The 26,947-nt window shown below is 39.8% G+C and overlaps 1 protein-coding gene across 2 annotated transcripts in view; it reads right to left on the bottom strand.

Annotated features, from left to right (window-relative positions):
- Nucleotides 1–26,947, bottom strand: part of Gpd2 (glycerol phosphate dehydrogenase 2, mitochondrial) — a 133,042-nt gene that overhangs the window by 41,076 nt on the left and 65,019 nt on the right. For both annotated transcript variants that reach the window (NM_001145820.1, NM_010274.3), the window contains exons 4-6: nucleotides 25,159–25,283; nucleotides 23,739–23,836; nucleotides 22,549–22,712 (exon numbers count right to left, since the gene is read on the bottom strand). In NM_001145820.1, the coding sequence (NP_001139292.1) occupies nucleotides 22,549–22,712; nucleotides 23,739–23,836; nucleotides 25,159–25,283 (387 nt within the window). The remainder of the gene's footprint in view (nucleotides 1–22,548; nucleotides 22,713–23,738; nucleotides 23,837–25,158; nucleotides 25,284–26,947) is intronic.

The following is a 26,947-nucleotide window of genomic DNA, read 5'->3' as shown; positions in this document are numbered from 1 at the left end:
CTCTCCACTTACACAGGCCCAACCTCTCCATTTGTCTGAGTACATTTTAACAGGTTTAACAAAGTGCAGGAGCCGCCAGCCCCAGGGATGACTGACTCGGAGTGGAGTGTGACCTACATAACAAACACAGAGAATCCCGCACTGAGGACCAGCCGGGGAATTCAAACAGCAAGAAGCCTTCGGAGAACCTTTATCTGTTTTGTCCCAGAGAAGGTTTCTTATCAGACTCCTCTCTCTAATCACAAAAGATCCCGCCCCTTATCAAGCTGTTATCAAATCATTAGGACCAGCGCTGGGGGTCCAGATTATCTGAAAACCTGTTTACCAGGAGCTGACATCCGCCAGGGAGAGCAGACATGAAAACTGGCCACGCCTGGTCGGGACCCTACCCACAACCAGGCTCGGACCCTTCCTTAGACTATTTCTTAGTTGAATCTGTAAGTTACTGCCTAGAACAATTTCTCTAACCATCTACTGAAGCCTCTGAAATGGCCAAATTCAAATTACAGGGAAAAATTGTAAGTATGAAACTACCACAGTCAAGAAACTTTGCCTTGTATTAAATTGATCTTATCTCTTGTTGTACATAATGTTCAAATGGAAAACATTGTGACTCCACCTCCCGAATGCTAGGATGATAGAGGTTTGCCACCAACCAGCTTAATGGGGTGCTAGGATGAACCCAGGCCTTTGTGAAGGTCAGGAAGGGAAAAAAAAAACCAAAAACAAAAAACAAAAAAACAAAAACTAAGCTATACCCCACACTCTATCTGAATTTTTACTGAAAATATCCAATCGTATATTGATTATTATCATGGGTTTGTTCTCTGAACTTTCTATTTGAACAGCACAAGACTTTGTGAGATGTTCAGTTTCTCAGGAGAATGAATGGGGGGAGACTCTGTGCCCTGCACTACCTCGGGAGCTTATCTCTGGCAAGGGCCATGATGCCTGCCTGGCAAGCAGAGAGATGCTAAGGTTCTGTTTCTTGTTTGTTTGGTTTAGTAAAAGTAATCAATTTACAAAGACTGAGTTGTCCTAATTCCAATCAGCTTACCACAGCCTGGTCACCAATAGTCATACTCAGGAAAAACCAGCAAGGTGGAAATATTGTAAAATTCAGCTTAACTTCATCGCCTGCTGAGAGCAGAATATCTGAATTGTCTTTCAGACAAAAAACAATATGGTGATTATGTACAACATAGTTAACAAGGAAAGGGTATCAATATTGCAACTTTATATACCTAATAATGTGCCACACACCATAACCATGTATTAACATAAATGTGTTGATGAAAATAATATAAACATGTAATACAAAACTTCCCCCTTTGGGATAGCAGGAGGAAGGAAATAGCTACATATATAATCAATATCTCCCCTAGACGGAAGAAAGGCATTTCCGATATTCTACAGCTTGGAATTTACACTCAATAATTATGTGAGGTTACAAATGAAATCATTCAATAAATAAGCTGTTGATTCATTTCAGAGAAATTATTACATAAATTACAATAAAACAATAGCATAAATAGCTCTTGATAAAAATGGAGGCACTAGCCTATAGCCCTAGTTCCTGGAAGCTGAGAAGACAGAAACTAGTGGAGGGTACCTAGCAGAACCTTGTCTCAAGAAGAAAAATCGGGGGTGTGGGGGGGGCGGGGGGGGGAACATAACAAAACTACTCCAAATAGCTCTGTCAAAAAACTAACATAAAGAGTTTCAGGGAACGTCAAAAATGTCCCCTTTATCTATGAAGTAGTCATGTCCATGTAATAAGACTGTAAGAATATATAAGAATATTTAAAAATTACTCTAAAGCTAGCATCTTACACTTCTAAACACTACAATTTTAAAAAAAGAAAAATATACTCATTACTTGCACTCTCAACTCTTAAATACAAAGGTGGGTCATACAGCCATTACCAATGTTTTCACTTTAATTTATAATGAAAATAGTAAAAGGAATCAAATTCTGTTTCTGTGTGTAGGGCTTCTTGCCCAAGGTCGCTCTGGGCTATTATGAAAGCATCTTATTAGTTCCTAGGACAGTCAAGGTGCCCTTGCCCTGCTGTCTGTCACTCTTGGTAGCCTTCAACCTCAGGCCAGGCCCCATGCAGTTCCACAGTCAACCTTCACCAAAGCTGGTGGTTTATAAGGAGCCCCCACCTGCCTAAAGCTATCATATGCCCACACACCATTGTCTGCCTTCAGACCACTGGGGTCTAGTGGTTCCTACAGATACAGTACACCCTAAACAAATATACATCTCCCCCCATCTATTCCCTCCACATTCCCAAAGGTGCCCTCCATTTTCCAGTGGACTGGAACTCTATATGGATGCCCACCATATTCCTATGGACTAGATGCCTGTCCAAGCTCATTTGCCTAGAGTCTGAACATCCTGCCTCGTCTTTCTCCTGAGTCTGGTTTCTCAACAATTAAAAGGATTATCTGGTGTGCCTTACAATCACTCAAATCTACATCACGGGCAAGGGCTCAGAACACAGAGGGACATTAAACCTATCTGATGAGTCAATACTCTAACTTTTCCAACCTGCCTGGAAAGCTCTGTCTTCAAATGTTATGCACATTTTCAGGACCCTTGTTTATGGAACTAGAAAGATGGTTTCATAGTCAAGAGAGCTGGCTACTCTTTCAGAGGATCCAAATTTGGTTCCCAGTACCCATATCAGATGGCTCAAAACTACCTGGAAGGCCATCAAACTCCAGTGAACCTGATGTCTTCTTCTGCTTCTGTAAACACACAACACACACACACACACACACACACACACACACACACACACACACACACACACACACACACACGCACACACACACCAGGCATACAATCAGACACATACATACATACATATAAATAAAGATGAAATTGATGTTTAGAAAAAGAGGAGTGGAGCCTTGTTAGCTGACATTGCTAAGACTTAGTACTACCCCAAATGGCTGCATACATAGATTCTATGAATTTCTTATCACCTATAGGCAATATAAAAAGAGTGCCTTATCTAATTTTTCTCAGCAACATATCTCAGTTTACAGATTTAAAGTTGACTTACTTTATGAATTCTTAATTCATCTGGTCATAAATAAAATTTATATGTCAAAATGTTGAATTCTAATTAAAAACCTAAGTCTAAAAATCAAGACTCAAGCAGACGACACTAGACTATTCACCTTAAAGAGCGAGCAAAATTATAATATATTACACCATTAAAAATGCAACATAAAATAAAGCATATTACTCTTCGACTTAACACACGTCTCCAAACTTCTGAGGAGCACTGCACAAAGATGCCTTTGTAAAACACTCTCGACAGCGCTTTGATGTGACCGTATGTTCATTAAAAGGAAGTATTACTACTTACATACATAAGGTACATAATGAATTCAGTATGTGTCTAGAGTTGGCTAATGCCATTAAAGCACAAGCCAAAAGCACAGACTATAAATCAAAATGCAATTTGTCAAAGTTAGATCTTAATATGATACAGGTTAAAAATAAATAAATTTTATTTCACCGGAAACTACCAGTGTCACTATTCGGGATTGGTGAAGAGAGCTGAGCCCAAACTACGACCAGGTTGCAACTGACATGCCTTTGTTCTATCTATAGCTTTGGCTATTCCTCCCTTCTTCCACCTGGATAAGTACAAAATTAGCATGCACCGGGCATTCTTCACTCTCCAGGGGGGTTTATATCACTAATACAGCTCTAAAGACTACTGTTCTTTCCAAAATGCTGACATAAACCAGTTGGGCAATCATAGGGTTTTTTTTTCCCTTAAGACTACATTATTGAAGTTTTAAAGATCTAGAATATTCTTAAAACAAAACTTAGGAACACTTGAAGTTACTTTATTCATACATCCTCATACTGCAGCTTTAACAAGAGAGCAGAAAAGGTAGACATAAAATTGAAGCAAACCACAAAGACAGCTACCAGTAACATAAGAAAAACCAGAGAGTGGGCATGGGGTGGGGGAGGGAGGTGGGTGGCGGGTGGTGAAGGGAAGCAACGGAAGTGTACCCCATTCTCTTCAGTTCTCTTTCTAATCTAGGGCTCCTTCAGAGCAGCACTAATCTCTTCAAAGACATTCATCCCCCAAACCTGTTTGCTCTATCTCTGCCAAACAATGTTTTCACTCACAGTATCCCCATGGCCAATACAATTCGAATGGAATATATGCGTCTCCATGGTGCAGGCCCTCTGTGCTACTCTCTGCTTTGCACCTTCTGAGGTTCCACATGGCTGCCTCCTAGATGGCCTGAGCTTTCACACCACTGGTCAACATGTTCCTTTTCACATCCTTCCCAACTACCTTGACTTGGTGTGGTCAACTAATTTGATCATACTTTCTGAAAATTTAGCAAACTATTGCACACTTAATGAACTTTTCTAGACCTACCACACCTAGTGTGGCATATCTAGGTGCTGCTGTAGTTAGCTCATACGCTTTCTTTATGGCTTCTTTTTGTCTTTAGAGACTATGAAGCATTTTCTAATTTGGCTCACCATCTATTATACTATCCAGCTGATAGAGATGTGATATGCAACTACTAAATAGAAATAATATAACTAAATATATTAAAACTAAGTAAAATTGAGAGCTAGGAGCATCACACAGTTACTAGATCACTTGCCTAACTTTGAATTTGATTCCAGTACCACCAAAAGTAAACAAAATTGATAGTCATATATAAAAAAAGAATTTATCATTCCTAGGGAAAAAAAAAGAACTGCACAGTATTACAAGCTAATATTCTAAATCTAAATAGTCATCCCAATATTCACAAACCAATAAAATCAATCCAATATTGAAGAACAGAGCGCAGAATTAAACAAAAGAATTAAACAAAAATCTTTAGAAGGTATTGATAATGGCTATACTAACTGTACAGAAATTCTTCCAGACATTTATAGCCTGAATCTGGTTATTTTTTGGTATGTGATTTTTTTTTTCTTTTGCAAGGTCTTTATAAATGTTTAAAGAAAGGAAATATAGTATTGATACTTGCTGTGGAATTCCCGTAGATGTATCAATGATAAGATATAAAGAAGACGAGAGAAAAATATGGATTCATAACCACATGTCAATATTGAATCAACTTCCCAGAAACCCTATGAGTTCCGTGACAGTCCCATGCAGTTGAGCTGCTCTGTCTCTAGACTTCTCATCCACTTCTGAAAGGCAGCGATAGGAAGGGATGATAGGGCCAGATTCCTTAATACACAAAGGGGCGACGCGCCGAGGCACAGGCTGCTCATTAGCCCAGAAACAGGAGACTGAAAGTCAAATGCTGTTCCGAAGGCAGCCAACATTTCTCTAGAGCTCACCCAATGCATGCAATACCACAGGAGGAGAACACGCTCCGCTTTGCATGACTTCACTTTATCGGATGAACTAAATGTTGAACACGGAGAACAGCACAATCACACAACGTACTCTTTGGGGTTTGATGATACTGAGTTTCCTAGAAGATGCCCGTTCTACTCTGGACAGAAAGAAACCTGAAAGCAATGTGAGAGAGGTTCCACCCTCGAGTGCAGGAGAGGCCCACTCCTCACCTCATACTCCCTCATAGCCCTTCCTTTAATCCTTGAGCTCTCCCGTCTACAGAAGGTTAAGTATCAGTTTGAAAGTATGGGACAACAACGTCCAGAGGCTTTTCTGATTCTCTTCCTGATGCAAAGCACTGCAGCTTTATGAAACACGAGTTATTTCTAACATCTGACCCTGTGAGTTCCTAGACAGTATATGAGTCCCTTACCAAACACAGGTCAGACACCAATAGCAGTCACTTCTTTCCCAAGCCTTTTCTTTACCACTCAGTGGATTTTTTGTTGTTGTTGCTGTTGGTAGTACCCAGAATTTCCAGATTGATCTCGTGTAGTTTGTGGGAAGGTACTGTTCAGGGGAAATCCTAAATGAGTGAATAATCTCAAGTAGGGTCTACTAGAATCACAAGCCCACCCCATATCCCATGTCCCAAAAATTTAGGTTTAGTGTTTATAAAAATAATGAACATGCCAGAATTCAAAGAGCATTACCATATGCACACAGTCTCAAATCTATAGCAGAGAATGAACATATTGAGAGGGCCTTCCTCAAAGAGGGCAGAGGAACAGTTGAGAAGGAGAAAGGTCCCCTCACAGATGACCCCTGGGGAAGCCTCAGCTACAACCTGGGTGTGGCTACATACTAATGGAACTGAGAACTATAGTAACAAAGGGGAAAACGATAAGTTTAAATTAAAATGTATGGGGTGAATTAATTCTGTTCACATTTGGGTGGGGTAGGAAGCAAACAGGGCCAAGGTTAAATTAAAAGCAAATGCAGCAAATTAAAATAATTAGACTTTAGTGAGTGAGGTGTTTAATTGCAAGTAGGTATTTATATTACTTTAAATATTACTCTAAATTGTATATGTGTTTCATTCTGCTTATGCTAATAATGTTTATACTTATCTTTTTTTTTTTTTAAAGAGACGGGGTTTCTCCGTGTAGCCCTGGCTGTCCTAGACTCACTCTGTAGACCAGGCTGGCCTCGAACTCAAAGAGATCCTGTCTCTGCCTTACAAATGCTGGGATTCAAGGAGTGAGCCACCACTGCCTGGCTATACTCAGCTTTTGCAAAAAAAGTGATGTCTTCTGCTATTTTAAAATTTGACGTAATTGAGAAGAAATTCACTTTTTTCTTTTTATATTTAAAGATCATAAAGATGTACATTTTAAACAAAAGTATGATAAGAAAAAATACAGCAGCAAAACGTTTAAAAGAATATTGATCTTGCTTTACATAGAAGACATACATATTTCCTATAACTATCATGTCTGTGTGTGTACATCCTTGCTTAGTGAACAAGGATGAATTTTTACAAGCAAGTGATATATCAGTGACCTACAAGTATATTAACTTGTAAATTACGGTCCGAGTAAGCATTACAGACAGTGTTGAAATTATCATGCCAACCCTAGAGCATATGTTGTGTTATTCATAGCCACAGAGACTAGGTGACTTTAATAGTTTACCTTTTAAAAAGAAAAGTTTTATTCATTATTATTCGTATTGTGGGGTAGCAGATGCATGCCACATTTTGAGCACGTGGGTCAGAGTACAGCTCTGTGGAGCCAGTTCTCTCCTCTGCCTTCATCTGAGTTCCAGAGATCCAACTCAGTTAAGCTATCTTTGGTGGCAAGAGACTTTACCAATGGAGCCACCTCATTGTTCCCCCCCCCCCCCCCACACACACACACACACACACATTCTGCTACCCTTCCACAGCTTTCTAGTAGAGGGGTAATTAAGACTACAATGTAGGGTTGTGGTTTTTTTTTTTTTTTCTGTTTTGTTTTGGTTTGGCTTTTTGTTTTTGGATTTTGGTTTTCTACTTTTTTTTTTAATCATTAATTAAACTAAAACTTTTACTATTGTTCTTTCTTTGAAGGCCAAATGCATATTGCTAGCCAGGTTTTCTGTTCCTCTAGGACAGCTGCTATTCACCATCTGCAGGACTCCAAAACTGTTTGGTCCCTGACCCATTTTCTGCCTTTTCTACGCATTTCCATAACAAACTAATGGATTGCCTACAAAGGCTGCTGGTACTAACATTAAGAGTGGTCAGAACCTGAACACCTACCAATCTCACCAATAAGTAAGTAGGCATTAAACTGTACAATGAAGTTAAAAAACAGTTCCTAAATGGCCAATCCTCACAGGTTCCTGATGACCAATCATTACAAACTTTTATCTGCTATTCCTGTCTTCAAATTTTAATGTCAAGTCTTTCTGTCTTCCCTTCTTACTAAGTGTGCCCTGAACTGTTATTTCTAAAGGAATATTTCTGAGATGAACACAGTTGGAAATTTACATTAAGTTTCAAAATGCCACGCTCTGAGCATGGCCTAAACCTGACCGTGCATTTTCCTCATGGTCTCTAAAACAAAAGAAGAAAGCCCCCGAACCTTAAAATCTTAACCTCATACTACAATTAATTAGCTTCATCTCTAAAATTTTTTAAATGCGCTATTATATGATCCATATGAAAATGAGATTTTTCCAAGAAGTATATAATTTTATGTATTAATATAAGTACAGCCCATCTATTTAAAAGACTATAATTAACATGAGCATTGAGTCTGACTAAGGAGATTGGCATTCAGTACAAGAATATGATATGAACTGGGTTTTAGCAAATTTACACAAATCAGAGGATATTTTACATAATGATGATAATACCATGGCAGACTCACAGAATAATTTCACGTTTTCAATACATATAAAAACTGGTGGATGAGCCATTTTTTATGGCATCCAAAGAAATGAGGCAAGATTCACTTTCCATTCACCAAGTGAAAAACAACTCGACTGCAAGGTTCACTGATCCTTATATAGCATTGTATACACTTTAGTCAAAGAATTAACATGATTATTGTGTGGGGTTTGATTGTGTGTACTTGCTTGTGTGAGTACAGTCGTCTATGAATTTGAATACAGAGGCTAGAGGTCGGCGAACAGTATCTTCCTCTATCATTCATAATGGTTGGATATATTAAGATTCAAAGACACAAATAATTATTAGGAGCTTAGGGAGGTTGCTTGTGGATAAGAGCGTTTTCTGTATAAAACCTGAGTTGCACTCAAGTTAAAACAGCAGGACTGAACGTGAGTAACTGTTACTTCAACACAGTGGCGGGCCTACAGGAGAATCACGGCCACCCACCTAGGCCAGGGAAGAGAGAGAGCCTGTCTCAGATAAATTAGGCAGACAGCAATAGAACACCTGAGTCTCCTCTGGCCTCCACATGTGCATAAACACACACACACACACACACACACAATTACCTTTAAGAGGAAAAGAAAAATAAGAAAGTCTGGTCCCAGCTTGAATAAGTCTGGTCTCTAGCTTTAAGTCCTAAGTTCATTGTGTGTGTGTGTGTGTGTGTGTGTGTGTGTGTGTGTGTGTGTGTGTGTAATTTTATGTAGCTTTAAGAAGACGTATCCATAATGGTCTAAAGCAAAATAAAATGAATTTGTTATTCACTTGGCAACATAACCACAGTGTCCAAAACTATGTGAAATATCTTTTAAATGAGAATGTTTACATATATCCACTGACGTATACCCTAATGACAGTAATAAAATTGAAAATAAAATTAAACTGTGTTCAATAATACTTCCTTGGAACTATGACTGATTAGATGAAATAAAAGCTACAAACATGACTTCTACAGTTGCAATTTATCTAAGAACATACCATATGTTTCTTCTCTGCTCAAAAATGTGCTGGGTCAGAAGATATCCCTAAGCCTGTAGGAATGACACAACTATATTGGCAATAACCAACCCCTCTCTATTTGGACTTAGGAGACACTCAACCAAAGGAACACCATGCCTGCTGCTGGAAAACTTGCCAACCATCCAAGGTTAATGAAGTCATGAATCTTGGAGAAAAATTTACAGCTCCCACTTTACTACCAGCATGAACTCTATACTCTAGATATTTGCCATTAATCATCTGACCCACAAATAAGTGTAGTTGTCACACTTCTAAGAAAGTTCTCTTTGCAGCAGAGACCATTACACAAGTCCCAGTAGATGGATACATCTACCATACAATTCCAGCACCTAAGGCTCAGAGACCACTGAGGAAGAAAGAGGGAGCAGAAAGACTGTCAGAGCCTGAGGACCAAGGAGTTTACTGTCAGATTGTATCTCCTAGAAATGTCAGTAACAACAACCATGAAGTTTTACCAACATGACTGTCTATTCATGACTTCCTGAACAAGGATGCCACCAGTGGACATGCTAACACATATAGGGAAAGCTCATCCGCCTCACACAAAGAACTACAGGCAACTAAGGAATGCTGAAAGCAGAAGAAATCGTCTTCCCCAAGGAAAAGAACAACAACTGGTTATCCAATACCAAGTGGTCAGCCCTGAAAACATGTATATAAATAACATGAGACAGACTATACACACACTTAACAACAATTAATGAAATAAAGTGGTCATGACTTGAAAAAAGTAACAAGGAGGTGTATATGAGACATTTTGGAGGGAGAAGGGATAACTGATGTAATTATATTATAATCTTAAAAAAATAACCGTTACATTATTTTTGTAAGCCAGGCCTTGTGACACATGACTAAAATAGTCCCAGCACTCAGAAGACACAAGTAGGAGCCAGCATAGACAGAATAGCAAGGGAATATCTCTAAAAACAAAACTATTCCCAATTCTTTCTATTGAAAGACCAAAAAATAGGAACCAATCAGCAACAATAGACATCCAGGCCCTAGAGAGCAGCCCCACACAGTTCTTCCTTGGAGAAGCAGCTACTTCCAAAAATGGCTAATCTCATAAAGAGGTGTGTGTCAACAGACTCTGACCTGAATTCCATCCCAGAACCCTCATGGCAGGAGTCTTCACTGATTCCTGATTCCTGCAAACTGCCCTCTCGTCCTCCTTATGCCACCATGGCATACGTGCATACACAATACATAAATGCTTTGCTTTGTTCTATTTTACAAAAATTGGAGCATACAGAGATGCTATGGTAAGCTCCAAACAACTTGCCACAAAAGAAAACACAGACATCACATCAGATCAGCAATAATAGGAAGTGCTCAGGAGCCACCTCAAGGAAGTGACTGTTTGAGCATCAGTATTTCTGATGGATAGACGCATCAAATATACACGCGTAATGAGCACATTAAAGATGATGGAAAACTATGTTTCCACTACTTTCTGAAAACTCAAAAATAACAGGAAAGGAGCAAAGTATGCCTATATGCAAGGTTTCTAAAGGAAGCAAATGGTTAAAACAGGAAAGTTATAATTAACTGAGTTAATAAATTAGGAAAAAAACAGAATTAGAAAAGAACTAATTTAAAATCCGTCAGGCTCTAATGGAATATTCCAATTAGCTATGCAATGGTAACTGCAGAAGGGGATGGGATCCAAAAGCTGGGTTGCAGGATACCCACATCCCCTTCTAGAATATTCCTGACCCAACAGTTGGGTGTGCCTCCTTAAACTTTGCCAGCAGGGCCACTCCCACTCTGTCCGATAAATACTGCCACCTACTTTCTTGCTCCCTAATCACCCTGACCCTTTAATCTGGCTGCCTCTGGGGCTCAATTCAATTAGCATGGTGTGAAAGGGACACTGTGTGACTCCAAAGTGATAGCCAAGAGAAGCCTTGCTTTCCTGTTTTGGTCGCTTATGTGTTCTTTGAGGTAAGCCAGCTACTGATTGAGAAGTCTGACTATTCTGACTATTCATATGAGGAATCCAGCAGCTGCATGAGAAGCGTGAAGAGGAGGGATAATACAGATGAGCGATGAAATGAGGAGAACGATGCCAGCTGATGCCACAACTACTGTAGCCTTCCTTCCCAAGCCCCAAACTGAGCAGTAAAGACACCTTTGAACGTCCCCAACCACAGCAGCCAGCAATCACACTGTGAATTTAAGATCAGGAAAGAACCACAAGACTCGCTCAAGTGTCTCTCAGCCTATGAATGGCAAGCGTAGTGTCAAAGCCACTGCCCTTGGATGCCATTTCCTATCCAACAACCACTTATTGGCACAGGAAAAATTGGGGGCCATATTAAAGGAAACTATTTTTAACAGAAAAGGAATCTAGCGATTTTAAAACTAATCAAGGAAAAAAAAAATGGGGCTGGAGTGATGGTAGACATATACTGGGAACATAAGCAGATGAATCAATCACAGTGAGTTTGAGGCCAGCCAAGACTACATAGTGACACCCTGTTTTAGAAGAAGAAGAAGAAGAAGAAGAAGAAGAAGAAGAAGAAGAAGAAGAAGAAGGAGGAGGAGGAGGAGGAGGAGGAGGAGGAGGAGGAGGAAGAGGAGGAGGAGGAGGAGGAGGAGGAGGAGGGGAAGGGGGAGGGGAGGGGGAGGGAGGAGGAGGACTGGGGAGTTGGGGGAGGGTTCAGTGCTTACAGTGCTAGATGCCATGCCTAGCCACCTGAGTTCAATTTATTTTTCAACTTAATTTTATATTCAGCATATGAGTGTATTTCCTGTGTGTATAACTGCACCACATATGCGCCTCCTGTTCATAGAGGTCAGGAGAGGACGTCGGATACCTTGGAACGGAAGTTACAGATGGCTGTGAATCACCATGTGGGTGATGGGAACCAAAGCAAGGGCCTCTGAAAGAATAAGTGCTCTTGACCATCTCTAGCCCCCTTTTTCTAAAACTGTATCTGTCGAGCGTATAATTTATAACCAAGATTTTGTCTGCTTTTTTGTTTGTTGGTACACATTTTAAAACAGGGAGACCTTTGCTTTTTAGCACCCCAAACTCATTGTTCTTGTGCCTTAGGCTCCAGGGTGCTCACACTGTGAGCATGCATAGCACGCCAGGCTCCTTTCAGAACTTTCCCATCTGTAGAGCTCCAGCTTATCAAGCCCAAGACCTTGTACATTTGAGGCAAGGGCCCTGCCACTGAATAGCATGCAACACCTTGCTTTTTTGTTTCTTTGTTTTGTATTACAAAGAAAAAAAGGTATATGTTCCCCATAATGACTTCTTATTTGCAACCTTCAAACTTCACCTTTGAACACTGAGGTTGTAGGCATGTCCCCCCACCTCTGGAATATTTTGTCTGATTTACAAATTGAATTCTCATTCAAGGATCTGTTAAAATTATGATGAAGCTACAAAGGATATGTGGCTGTGACTAGATACTAGATATTAAGATACCATTCAGCCCGGAAGCATGGTTATGTTTAAAGCAGAATCTTTACCTTTGCAGGCATAGACTAAGGACTGGGATATAACTCCACAATACAGTTCATGCCCAGCATGCACAAGGGAAGCCCTGCATTCCAGTCCAAGGAAGAAGATAGGGAATTTTCAAAACAGATTATTCTTGACTTGAATGTTTGTCAAGTGAGTTATATGGAGGTCACGTCTGCCATGAGTTAGCTTACAAGTTTTGAAAGTAGCTGTTGTTGCATCATATTGTATTGTATGGTACTGTTCTCATTTATTTTCTACAGATGATAAAAACATTTCTTGTTGAACTGTCTTTTTTTAAAAAAAAAAAAAAGACATATTGACAGGTATGGTATCACCTGCCTCTGATCAAGGAGAGAGAGGCAGGCAGATCTGTGACTTTGAAGTCAGCATGGTCTGCATAGTGAGTTCCAGGACAGCCAAATCTACACTCTCAATGAGAAAACGAAAAGGGGAAAAGAAAAAAAAAGAGGGAAGAGAGAAAGAGAGGAAGAAAGGGGAAATAAAAGAAACATTATTTGGTGTGTGTGGGTGTTTTGCCTGTTTATCCTGTGCACTGCATGCATGCAATTCCATTGGATGCCAGAAGAGGGCTCATACACCCTGGTACTGGTGTTCCAAAATTAATTGTGGTTGAAATATGAAATGTCCCCCACGGACTCAAGTGTTTGGTTCACAGCTGGTGCTGATTAGAGAAATTGTGGACCCTGTAGTAGAGTCTCACTATAGGAAGTAGAACACTGGGTGTGGGTGGGCCTTAAGATTTTACAGCCTATCCCCACTTCCCATTTGCTTTCTGTGATTAACAAATTTCCTGCCCCTGACACCAATATTTTCCTTACCTACCATGTCTTCCTGTCTGTGATAGCTACACAAAAGGGTAGAAAATAAACCCTTTTCTACCTACGGTTACTTTTATGGGAGTGCTCTATCACAGGAATGAAAAAAGTAAGATAAGCCATCAGTGACGGACAGGAAAGGTCATGATAGCATAGTCGTCATTCTGTAAGGTTCTTTCAACTAACCAAACACCTGTCCAATTGGATGTATCAAAAATATTAACACAAAATGTTTAGGTACATTCTCCTTTCCTTCCTGAAAAGTATGGACCTTAATATCTGATCCTAACATACATATAAAGGATTGAGTTGACTAAAAGGACTTGCTAAAATTACTTGGAAAGTGTACTGCTAACTGGCACAAACGAAGTAAATTGTCTCAAAACCCATAGGCTCCTACTAGCGGATACAATGATTGGTTAATGGATTCCGTATTTACTTTGAGACAAATAAGCAAACTGAGAGGGCAAATACATGGGATTTAATATAATAGCTTTTGCCCTTGATACCTTTTTGCCCCATCCAAGAAAAGGGCCATTGAGCAAGAGTGGGGGAGGAAGAGTCTTCTCCTGAACCTGCCAGCTCTATCTGCTCAGGATGCTTTATACAACCCCTGAAGACCCTGGTAAGTCTTTAGCGGTTTTTGAAGCTTTTATATACACACAAGGTACACTATGAGTAACTATTATCTCTGTGGGTTACATCTGATCACGTCTACTTCTGTATGATTTTCTTTTAATGTATCTACATGAGAATGAAAGCCTGGTATTTAATACACGCTTGCCAAGCGAGCAATAAACAATTGCCCAGTTTCCCGGGGGCTCCCGTGCTCTGCCTCGTCATCAGCAAGCTGAAGCATATGCTGAAGGTTAGCCTGGGTAGACGCAGTGTGTCCTATTTATTCAGGGTTTCCTCGGAAGCCACAGTTTATAAGTTTTGTTTCTTAGGGGTATATGTCAAATTTCATTTAGCATTAGTTGGTATCCAGATATACTGAATAGCAAAAAGGCAGCATTTGAGGGCAAAAGAAAAAAAAAATGCCTGCTATGTGAGCAATGATGTCAGCTTCATTTATGTAACCAACAAAAAAGAAGAAGGGAAATGTAACGGGAAAGAGGACACGAGGAAATCAAGACCAACAGCTATGTGGTCAATTTAGAAGTGTAGAACTATGCATGGACAGAATACTAAGAAAACAAATATGCTTTATGTTAACATCCAAAAGCCAGAGAATTTTCTTTGAAAGCATCTTGTTTTGAATCTTGAAATCACAAACATTATCATTTACTTGGAACATGTCCCTGGGGACAATGGTTTTGTTTTGTTTTGTTTTGTTTTGTTTTGTTTTCCTGAAAAGGTTTGGCAATGTTTTTTGGGGAAAATCTTGAAAATTTAACTACGTAAGCGGATGTTTGTACAACTAATACTTCAGAACATTTCAATGAAAACTAGAGATGGGTAACCATAGAACCAACCCAAATGTAGCAATACTTGGAAAATGACTTGTTTATAACGGTTTTTCTACTTACTTGCTTATTTAGACTTCAAAATAGACTATAAGTTGGGTATCCTAGCCTAAATTCATCCATATACAGTGTGATTCCAAATACAGTTAAATTTGTAAAGCAGCTCTCCATAGTAACATTAACCATACTACATCACCCTGTTGCTAAGACTCATCCATGCTGTCCACTTCAGTCATAGTTTATTCATTTTCAATGCTGCTATAACTGTATAGTGTATATAGTGTATAACTGTACAGTGAAATAAATCATTTATTTGTCTTTTGATGGATATTTTCCTTATTTCCATTTTTCAATCAGGCATGGCAATTTGGTGAATCTTTCTGTATATATACATCTCCCGGTGGACATATGTAAACATTTTCTGGGGAATTTGTAATGGCAGCATCTCAATCTACTTTGCACTGGTCATCGACCACTCTGCAAAGGGCTTGTATCAACTTTTACAGTACACTGTATAATAATAATTGCAACATTTAAAAATCAAATAGTATTTTATTTAAAAAAAAATCTATGTGGTCAGACTTTTAAAAAGAGAAAGATCCCTAATCTAGGAAACAGAGACACCAAACGAGTGTGGGACAGACACAGACAACTTCAATGTATTGGTAATATTCTGGGCTCTGGCCTGGCTGTAAATTCCAGAGTCTTATTTATTATGCTCTGTAACCTACATTTATGATATATGTATGTCCTAATATATGTGCTAAAATTTATATAGTTTTAAGCTTTATATAGTAAAAACCTAAAAATGGTCAAAACCATGGGGATTATTTGCAAATAGAACTTAATGCATCTAATTTTTTTTTCATTTAAGATAAGAGACTATAGTAAAAAAAATAGTATTAACAAGTTTTTATTATATTGTGCCAAATTTTGACAATTCTGGGTCCCCATGATGACATACCCCTAATCCAGATGAGACTGGATACATTTAGGGTAATAAGGACGTAGACAATAACCTTAATTCAATAGCATGGTTTCTTTTTAGCTATCTCAATCAATCAAAGATTAAGGAAATTAGACCTTAAGAAATGAAAAGCAATTGGTAAGTTCATCTTTCACAATTTTTTTCTTTTGATAAATATACTTATTTGAAAAACATTTCAATAAACCAGGTATCAAAAAATAAATGACTACTTCCCCAGTGAGCGAAAAAAGAAAAGAAAAATTAAGTACTTCAAAAGTAAAGTGAATATCATTATATAGCCTCAATAGCTATGGTTAATTATAAACTAGACACATGGACCACTGTATTTATGCACCATACACATGTGAAGCACACAAAAGTAGATATTTCTAAGTATTTGATAGTAAAAATCAGACCTTTCAGTGTATTCTTGCTAAAACACAGTAGATGACCCTGTGTGACCCATGAGCCTTAACCTTTCTTCTGGGAGATAGCACTCCACCTTAAAAACCTGTGGGAAGCAGCAGAGGTAGCCCAGAGTTGAGTACAGGCAGGGAGATCATAAATCTGCGATGTTTGTTTATCCTTTCAACCTATTCCCCTAACTCTGGAGACTCTCTGTGTTAATTATCTCAACCTCTTTGCTTACAGGTATCATAAATAAGGATTAATGACACCACCTTAGATTTCACTTATGTTCCTGGAACTCAATGGGGAAAAATAAGACTAAAAAGAACAAAACAAAAAAAAAAAAAACATGCTTATGGTATTTAGTAATTGATTAAGTTTTCAAAGTAGATAAACACCTTAAAAAACTTGTCTTTAGCTTGGGGTTCTTTTATTAAAGTATACGGTCTCGGTGCCTGCCTAAAGGAGGAATAGGCTGATCCTAACAAAAGAGGCTAGACTCCACTATCTGCCTTCTGCCCGAGGCATCGTCTCCCCAAAGCGCACAGCTAAGTGCAAGCTCCTGCTGTACCTGTAACAATTTAATTGTATACGTCAGCCTAGTCAAGCATCTTCAGCTCATGACTGGGAGACATGAAATTCATTGTCATTATTGTCCCTGTCATTTTGGATCATTATATCCTGCTGCAGGATTTTCCTCACTTCACTGCATTCTTACCTCCAGGAGCCAGGGATTATAGCTGAGGTTGGAGTGGGGGCAGGACCGTGAACTACATTTACCTCAGGGGAGCCAGAGATTAAATTGGCTTTGCTCTCTCACCAGCTGAATTCATCTATGTATGCTGTGAGTTTTAAACTGGAATAAAAATGAATATTCTAGTGAATGATGGCTTTTTAATTCCCCTTTTGAAACACAGATGTAACCAACTTTTACTCACACTGGGAAAAGCCAATACAATTTCTTCAGGTTGCTATTTTCATCTGTGTGTAAGGAATACTTAGAAGCATTGCTGGGTATAAAGTAACAGACATCTCTATCCATGTCTTGACTGACAGAAGGGAAAATTTAGAGCTATAATTTTGTTTCTCCAATTTCATTTTACAGAGGTTGAATGGAGTTACTTAACGGCTGTAAATATTTAATGTTTTTTAATTATATCTCACTTTCTGTACACAGGATTGGATGACAAAGGTCCATCTAGAGTGGCACCAGGAGTCTACTCTGGAAGCTAGAATTTTTATTTTTATGGCACAGTCTTGAGGATGGTGTGGCACGTTCATTTAATCCCGGTACTGAGGAAGCAGAGGCAGGCATATGTTTAAGCAAGCTTAGTCTGTATAGTGAGAGCTGGTCTCAACACACAAACACACATAAAAGCCAGGGTCTTATCTAAGCCAGGCTGGCCTAGAACTGAGTAAATAGCTAAGTGTGGTCTTCAACTCCTGATCCTGACGATTCCATCTCCTGTGTTCTGGGATTACCAGGATGTGCCACCACTGTGAGGAGCTAGAAAATTGAACTAAAGCTGAAAGGTGACACAACGACTTCCTCAGGACCAGGCTACCCCCCAGCAGCAGTCACACAATCGAAGAGACTGCCAGGACACCTAAGCAGAGATACTTTCAGCACCTTCCTGCTTTCTTAGAGAAGGCTTGGTCAGCATTCTTTCTCCCTGGTAACCCCTAAGTATCTAGTTGTTAAGGCCTAGGAGCTCAAAGAAGACAGGAGGTAATGGTTCAGAGAGAAAGCTAAGGGACAAATTATAAGTTTTCAATTAAGAATGTTAAGGACTTATAAATGGTATGTGACTTGTATCCTTTCATTTCATCTGGATTTTATGGAGAAACATGACATTTACTCTGCCTACATATAAAAAGATAGCAGTTATTCCTCCATATGTATCAGTTTGTCATTTAGCAGTTAACAGTGAAATATCACAGCGGGTCATATGTATGCCACATATAAAATAGCCCATAAATGACATCAGACAGTATGGGAGCTATGTGTGATGAAGCACACCTACAAACCAGCACGGAGGGGTGGGGGTGGGGGGCAGAGATTGGGTAAGAAGTGGGAGAGGCAGGGAGTAGGGAGAAAACTTCAAGGCCAGCGTATGAAAAGCAAAAAGCAAACAAGCAAAATGAAAAAAAAAATGTTCTATCACATATAGAAACTTAATTAGAAAAATTTATTTTGCCTTAGTCATATACAGTGGCTATCTGAATTTATTTAGCATTAACTGTGGTTCTATGGTTAACTTTTGAGCCAGATATAGCGGTACACAACTTTAAGTCCAGGATTCAGGAGGCAGAGCCAGATGAGTCTTTGTGAGATCAAGGCTAACTGGTGCTACACAGTGAATTACATAGTGTAATTATGTAATTATACATAGACAAGTGTCACAGACTGAGAACGTCTCTAAATAAATAAATAAATAAATAAATAAATAAATAAATAAAATATAATCTTCTGGTATTTGTACAATTTGTCTTCTAAATGAACACCTTAAACTTCTAACAGTTCTGTGGTGAGGAGACCTTAAAGGTTGTGTCAACTTCAATCCCTGGGCTAACTTCATGCAATGCAGCTGGTCTGTGCCACGATGGTCTCAGAGCATCACATTCACTAGGACTGATGCAGCTGTATCACATATCAATAAGAAGAGTCTGTAGTGAATAAAACTTCTGGCATCATTCAAAACTTCATTTATGAACACACGTGATCTTTTCATTAGAATCAAGAGTCTCATCACATAGAAATTATAAAAACTCCTCCTGTTTACTCGAAAATAGGTAATGGTATATGAATTTAAGTATTGTGTTTAAAGCTATTTCAGGCCTGGTTTCATTTCAAAATAACTTGAATTGCCTTACAGTCTTGTAATGTAATGGTTCTTTTATTTTTTTTTTTCTTTGCATGTGTGTGTTATAACCTCAGCATCTTCCACAATTACCTCTACCTTATTCCCTTGAGTCAGGGTCTCTCGCTAGGGCTGGCGCTTGCTTGGTTTTAGTTTATTCTTATTTTGAGAGTGTGGGAGCTAGGCTGGCCATCCAGGCAAACCCTAGCAACCCATTTCTGCTGACACCCACTCCTACCTCCCAGCCCTGGGATTACAGGTACACAGGGCCATGTCTGGCTTTTCATTTGAGCATTAGATATTTCAGGTTTTAGTCCTTGTGTAGCTCATGGCCAAAAAGCCATTTGCATAACCATACACATGATAGTTCCTTGTGAACACGAGGCTATTTCATCTCAGTAATGAAACTTTGGTCTTATCAAGTATACAAGTGGGTTTGTTGTGATTCAAAAGGACTGGAGCTTCCTCTCCTTATTCTGAGAGCGCTAGTCAGTGCACTTAACTTCCTTTGCCCTGGTGTGGCTTTTCTCCTCATTTTCACAGGGGACACTTGGTCTGCTCATCACACCATACTGGCTAAAACAGGATCTGTCAAGATCTGTGGATACACTGTGAGGGCAAACAACTCTACTCTTTTACATTTTTGTTTTGCCTCACCTTTAATATTACATATCTAAGCCTGAGTAGTTTCAGAACAAAGTGAAAGGCAAATATTTAAATTTAAATGCCCAGAGTAATTTGTTTTGACTTCTTCAGTTGGAAACTTGAGACTATACAATTTCCAAACATCAATTTTGAATTATTCTAAAAGAGGTCTCAATAATTTTTCATCAACTTCTATTTCTATAGCCTATAACAAACTATAAAAGTGAATTTGTTCTGAATTAAAGGAACTTTTCCTCTTAATTCTAGCAAGATAGCATGTACTCTGCTTTAAAAACAAAACAAAACATGCGGTAGGTTGAATATGTTTGGCTCGTGGGAAGTGGCATAGTTAGGAGATGTGGCCTTGTTGGGGTAGGTGTGGCCTTGTTAGAGGAACTGTGTCACTGTGGCTGTGGGCTTTGAGACCCTTCTCCTAGCTGCCTGGAAGTCAATCTCCTTCTACTGTCTTTGGATGAAGATATAGAACTCTCAGTTCCTTCTCCAGTAGCCTGTCTGCCTGGATCCTGCTCTTCAGTCCATGATGATAATGGACTGAATCTCTGAATCTATAAGCCAGCCCCAATTAAATGTTGTCTCTTATAAGTGGTGCTTTGGTCATGGGGTCTCACAGTAATACATCCATAACTAGGATACAGGCTTTCCCTGGATTCTCCACAGTAAGTATCTATAATTCGTGATAACAGCAAACTAAGACAGTCATGAATCCAGGTATGACAGTGATTTTCCTCAGTGAGTGATTTCAGCATGCACAGTCTAACACATAAGACGGTAGTACCTAACATATACACCATGCTATAGAAACAGTAAGAATTTGAGAGGATTTGTGTGGGAGGAAGAAGTAAGAGAAGGCCAAGGTCACAAATATTTCCACATGAGTATAGACAGGATGCAATTTACAGAATGCCTCCTCCTCCTGGACCAGAAACCTCTTTACTGTAATCACCCAATAAACTAAAATGGTTAACATTAAGGGTCTGACGCAGAGAAAGCAGATTCCCGGTGAAGGCTGTCCTTTAACATGTAGGCTCCTTCAAGGGCACCAAAAAGTAGTTAAGTGGCCCCCCCTGTGGTGTCTCAGATGCTGAAAGTCTCTGAAAACTGTTAATTTTCTAGCTTTTAATGTCTGTCTAAGACCCTTAACATTTTTCTAATATTGTTGCTCCTAGGACATTTTCTTAAGTTTGGTCCCCATTGCCACCTCTGCACACGTACATTCTGCATTTATATAGAAAAGCCTGTCAGACAGCAGCTGAATTGATTCAGTGGGGTAACAGTGGAGCTACATAAAAGGCAAAAGAAACAAAGAAAAGGAAGGAAGGAAGGAAGGAAGGAAGGAAGGAAGGAAGGAAGGAAGGAAGGAAGAAAGAAAGAAAGAAAGAAAGAAAGAAAGAAAGAAAGAAAGAAAGAAAGAAAGAAAGAAAGAAAGAAAGGAAGGAAGAAAGAAAGAGGCCTTAAAAGGCAGATACAGTATCACATAATCTAACATGGAAATATTCATCAAATCTTCTAAAACAGCACAACAAAACATTCCTTTGTGCTAAGAGTTTATGTATGTAACACCAAGTATAAAGAGCACATAGCTGGATGGGATCACGGAGATTCAGAGCCTAAGACGTCTTTGTGCCAAAAAGTTTCTAAACCATTTGGACACGTGCAACCACCTGTGCCTTCTTAGTTCCATATAGAGAAATATCACTACATTGTTTTCTAGTTCTGCACACGCTTTCAAATAACCAACGAAGATTCACAAATGGTTTTCCTTATATTGCTCTGTCTTGTTGCTGTTGACTGTGGTCTGTCTGGAAATATACTGCTCAGTTTCCTCAAACAAAAACGAGCAAGTGATGTGGTGTACGCACATGCAGAAAAGAGTTCGTAGTGAACACATTGCAAATAGATATTAGACAAGACTAATGTCTGTACAAAACAATGTGTCATTTTCAGCCCAGGGGATGTTTCCTCTCTAGGTTGATAACGCCCTGAAAACAGAGGTTTCACTAGAAAACCTACAGCTCCTTGACTGCTTTCAAGATCAGAATATATACATAAGGCAGGCATTCCCTGCCAAACATATAACAAATGGAGTGGTATGAGGGTGGAGTGAAATGCATAGCTATGAGAAATGGGCCAAGCCAACCATGAGATACAAGCAAAAGAGGAGAAAGAATACATTAATTACACAGAGAGCCAGGTGTCCTGGCTGACACCTGCAATACGAGCACTCCGGAGGCTGAGGCAGGAAAATGAATACAAATATGTACCCAGACTAGTGTATACAGTGAGTTCCAGGCCAGTCTGGTCTAGAATATATGTATAGCATCTTAATTAATTAAAAAAAAAAAAGGTTAGAAGCAAATCATTGTGGGTAGTTTTTCAGCCAATACTACCAAATATGGTGACTCTCTACCTACGTGAGTGCATTTGTTTGTTCCTTAAGGTTAACATGGAAAGTGGAATGCGAGCCTGTTTCTCTGCCGTGAGATAAATAAGGGTCAGTGTACTCTCGGTGGTCATCACCGGACAGAAGAACATAAGAAATATCACGTACCGTCATAGTAGACAATGGCGCCTACCAGCTTGTCCTTCTGGAGCATGGGAAAATGCTCCAGGGCTCGGGATTTGCTGAGGACGTAACTGCTCTTCAGGCATTGACTCCCTGCAACCAGGTCATACATCTTGATTCCCACCCAGTAATAAGGTAACTGCCACCACCTATAGCATAAGCAGAGAGAGAAGGGTGTTTTTAGAAACACGGTATAGCACTATAGATTGGCACCTTAAATTACAAGAAAGGCCAGTTAGGAAAAGCAAACTTATACCCACAAGTAGTAGGCTGCAAAAGGGGGGAGAGTGGGGCTGTAGGAGGGAGTGGGAAGGGTTGGCACATAGTTGCTTCTGGCGCCACGCTAGCTGGCATACAGGAGAATCTGCAAGAGTTTCTGGCTACCTCCATGGTTCCTGCCTGCTCCATGTTAGAATTCTTCAGGAAGCATCCAGAATAAACAGACACCCATGCCTGTGCCTCGCAAGTCTAGAGATGGATTCAAACAGTGTGGGTTGGAGGCCTTGGTAAATGTGGACTGCAACTAGGTTGAAGAGGCCCTCAGAAATCTGTAACTAAACAGGCACTAGGTGGTCAAACCTGTGTCAAGCCCTACACCAGCCATGTGGTTAAAAGAATGCCATAACCCACCTTTCCAGGTTACTGGGTCTATCTTCCTAGGGCAATCTCAATCTCAGTTCTAACATTAGGGAAATGATTAATCACACCTCTTGGATGAATTTCATCTACATTAACTTAGATAATAAAATGATAGCTGGGTTTTGGGTTGCTACACTGTAGTTTCAGATTTTGTTATCAGGATAGTTTTGGGGAGGGGGGGTTCTGCATTCTACACTGCACACAGGACCTCACTGAATGCCTTAGAAACACAGGTAAACACAGGTGTTCACCTACACGCTCCAAGAAACTGAAATGAGATTCCATTAAATGCAAACACAGAACTCAACCTTCATCGCCTTCAAAAATCTGGCCCTTAGACATAGGTCCCACAGAGAGTATTTTTAAAAATCTTCATTTTTTAAATACACCATGGAACGTATTTGAAATAGATGAAAGATTAAGACCAATTAAAGCCTCCTTAAGAAACACACACAGGAGGACTATTTCCATGAGAAGCCCGTTGATCTGCTGACCTCGGACAAGCCCATCGCACGCAGGTGAAGGCAAAGGCTTACTTGTAAAGTGGAAGCATGATAGGCAACGGAGCTGATAAATGAGGAGCGATTTCTAGTAAGTTGGCACGTTCGTGAAGGGCTTCTTTCACCATCCTATACTGAAAATCAAAACAGAGAAAATTAGTTTGGCAGTAACAGATCATAATATTTTCAAATGGCAAATAGACACCCTGCCAACTGATTGATATACAGAAGCCTTCTACCTCGGAGCGAGGAGAGCTCCCCCTAATCAAATCTCTAATAATACATCATGCTGTCAACCTCAAAGATTTTTTAGAAACCTTAACTGTATTTGCATAGGAGAAAAACATGCTGTCAGAGTTCCCAGGTGTAAGATATTTTCCTGACTTGAGTTACAAGATTATTGTAACCATTTATCTTGCTTTCTCCGGACTGCTCCCTTATTCTGTTCCCCAGACTGTTTTCTCAAGGTAAGAGAGAACAGATTGTTCAAATTCATGGCAAGTTCTCTGGCCTTCCGTAAACTCAACAAAGATGCTATATAGCCCTGGACAAGTATTTTACAGATGGGGAAAAAAAAAAGCCTTTGTCTTTACTCCCATGACAAACACACACACACACACCCATGCCCCCAGCATGCCTGCATTATTAGTATCATACGAATTTTACACATGACAATATGACGGTATATATTGACAAAATAAGGCAGAACACATGAGAAATCAGCAGATCGTGAATTCTGGGCTATTTTCTTTGCCTCCATCACGGATGCTGAAGAGAAACGTAAGAAAAGGGGACAGATTCAAAACTGACTTGTCAAGGCAAGAAAGGGGACAGACTCAACACTTGACAATGGCAAGTCCATGCTGCTGTGTTTTCCTTGTATGAAAAGCAGATAAGATGGAAGCTGTTTTTTTTTCCCCAACTCCTCTGGGAAATGTCATTTTCCACACTGCCTTGGCAGTCTTCAAATGATGGCAGACTGGACACAATAAAGTGTGACACACAGAAAGCGTGACTCAGACCATCCCCCCCACCCTCAAAGAATATGTCAGTGACAATATGACTGCATGATTGCAGCTGCAGTTAAGAGATCAATTTGGTACTCTGTCAGCAATGCAACACTGCTCCCCCGAAACTGCTTTGCAAGTAGCAATTTGGTGGCCATTGGCAAAAACCCAATCACGCTTGTTAAAACGCAACATATCCAAAAGTGATTCTGTAAATCTGCTCCTTTGACATGCTTGTACAGAAAAAGGCCCCGATTACCCATAAACATAATCCTCCCCAGAACGAACAAGCACATCTCTCCTGAAAGATGCTCCAAGCAGCATACACTATAAACAGGTATTTTGAATGGGAAGAAATGTTAAAAGCTATTTAAAAAAAAAAGCCTGACTTAATTGGGTAGAAAAAGCACGGTGGTAATTTTTGTTTAACAGCCAGCATACACAATTACCTGCTCAACATCCAAGTTCATGATAGCCTTCTGGAGGTATCGCACACCACCGTGGATCAATTTAGTGCTTCTACTGCTAGTCCCCGATGAGAAGTCATCTCTCTCTACAAGGGCTGTTTTCAGTCCTGTGTAACCAGAAAAGCAAATTAACTTCTTAAATTACACAATTTGTATGTAATTCATTAAAAGCACTTCTCCAGGGTAGAGACAATCACTGGAAAAATTAGTCTGAACATGGATAAATTTGTATTCAAAGTGCAGTACACTGTCTATATTCTAATGAAGAGATTTTAGGCTCTTCCTGAGGGACAAGTCAAGACTGAACTGAAAGCATATTAAACTGTGAATGAATCACACCTAGGCAACATCACCAGACGATTCTGGGGCAGCAAGTTTCTCTGGTGTAGTGAGGGGATCAAAGGAGGGCCGGGCACCGTCTTTTCCCACATGGCATCAGTGGGTATTGCACAGCATTCAGACTGCATGGCTGTTCCTCCCTACGGAGGGCAAACTGTTCCTTTCCTGCACTCTATGCTACTGTGTGCACTCTATGCATTCACTAACAGTACCAAATCAGACTCCTTCTGTGTTCTAGGTCCTATGATACAGTGCATAAGGAAGTCAGGGAGATAGTGGTTATGCTGTGAGGGACACGGGCAGGTGGGAATTTCCAGGAGATAGGAGGAGAGAGGCTCGTTGGGTAAAGTACTTGTCACGAAAGCATACAAGCATGAAGACCTGAGATTCAATCACTGGAGCCCACAAAATTATGGATGAAGTAATGAATTATCCATAATCCTAGAACTCTTACAGAGAGACTACTGGCTAACACAGGAGATTCCTAGAAACTCACAATCCAGCTAGCCTGGTATATGCAGTGGCAAACAACAAGAAAGCTGCCTCAAACAAGTTTGTCCCTGAACCCACACACATGAACACACACCCATACCTAAACACAAAAGATTTAAAAAGTCAAAAGAGTTCTATTGTTATTTACAGTGCAGGTTAGAACATTGTATGTTTTATGTATGGCATACCATTTCAATACTAAAGTGAAGTACAAGCTAAGATTCATAGACCGGAGTATCCATACCTTCTTGGGGCTGAAAACATAGCTCCGTAGTTAGGAACACTTGCTACTCTTCCTGAGAGGACTTCAATCCAGTTCCCAAACCCCAAATCAGGGAATTTTTCTAAAAGATAATATTCTCTCTAGGATGAGACTGAACAAAGATAGGTACATTCTACAAGCCACCCCATCCCCTTTATCTAAAGACTACTAAAAATCTCTTAGGGAGAAAAAAAAATCTACTTCTGATTTCTTTTCTTGCAGAGACCCTGCCTCTCTGAGGCCTCAGGGTAGCAGCAGTGCTCCAAGTCCGTGTTGTACCGTAGGTAGGTTCTTCAAGTTCACAAGTCCTGTGGTATCCATCCACAGGCAGCACTGGGAATGTCCAGGAGCTGGCTACTACTCCCTTAGGCAATTGGTTAGGTCAAGGGTCCATTCACAATCATAACGTGAGGCAGAACAATTTGGACTCACAAAGCTAGGATAGGAGAAAGCGCATGCATTCAGTTCAGAGACGTTTCGTGCCAAAGGGTTGCTCTGATAATAGTTAACAGTTAAAAATTTGAACAGAAATGTCACCGTAAAACCAGAGCAATTCTCTTGACTTTAAAGGACAAAATATTTGGAAACAATGAAGATTGAAAAGTAGAGGTGTCTGATTCAAGATCAAACACTGTCGGTGTCGAAACTAGGGGGGAAAAAAATAACAAAAATCACAAG

The sequence above is a fragment of the Mus musculus genome, chromosome 2, assembly GCF_000001635.26.
Source record: "Mus musculus strain C57BL/6J chromosome 2, GRCm38.p6 C57BL/6J".
NCBI classification, from domain to species: Eukaryota; Metazoa; Chordata; class Mammalia; order Rodentia; family Muridae; genus Mus; species Mus musculus.
This window is presented reverse-complemented; position numbering and strand designations above follow the sequence as displayed.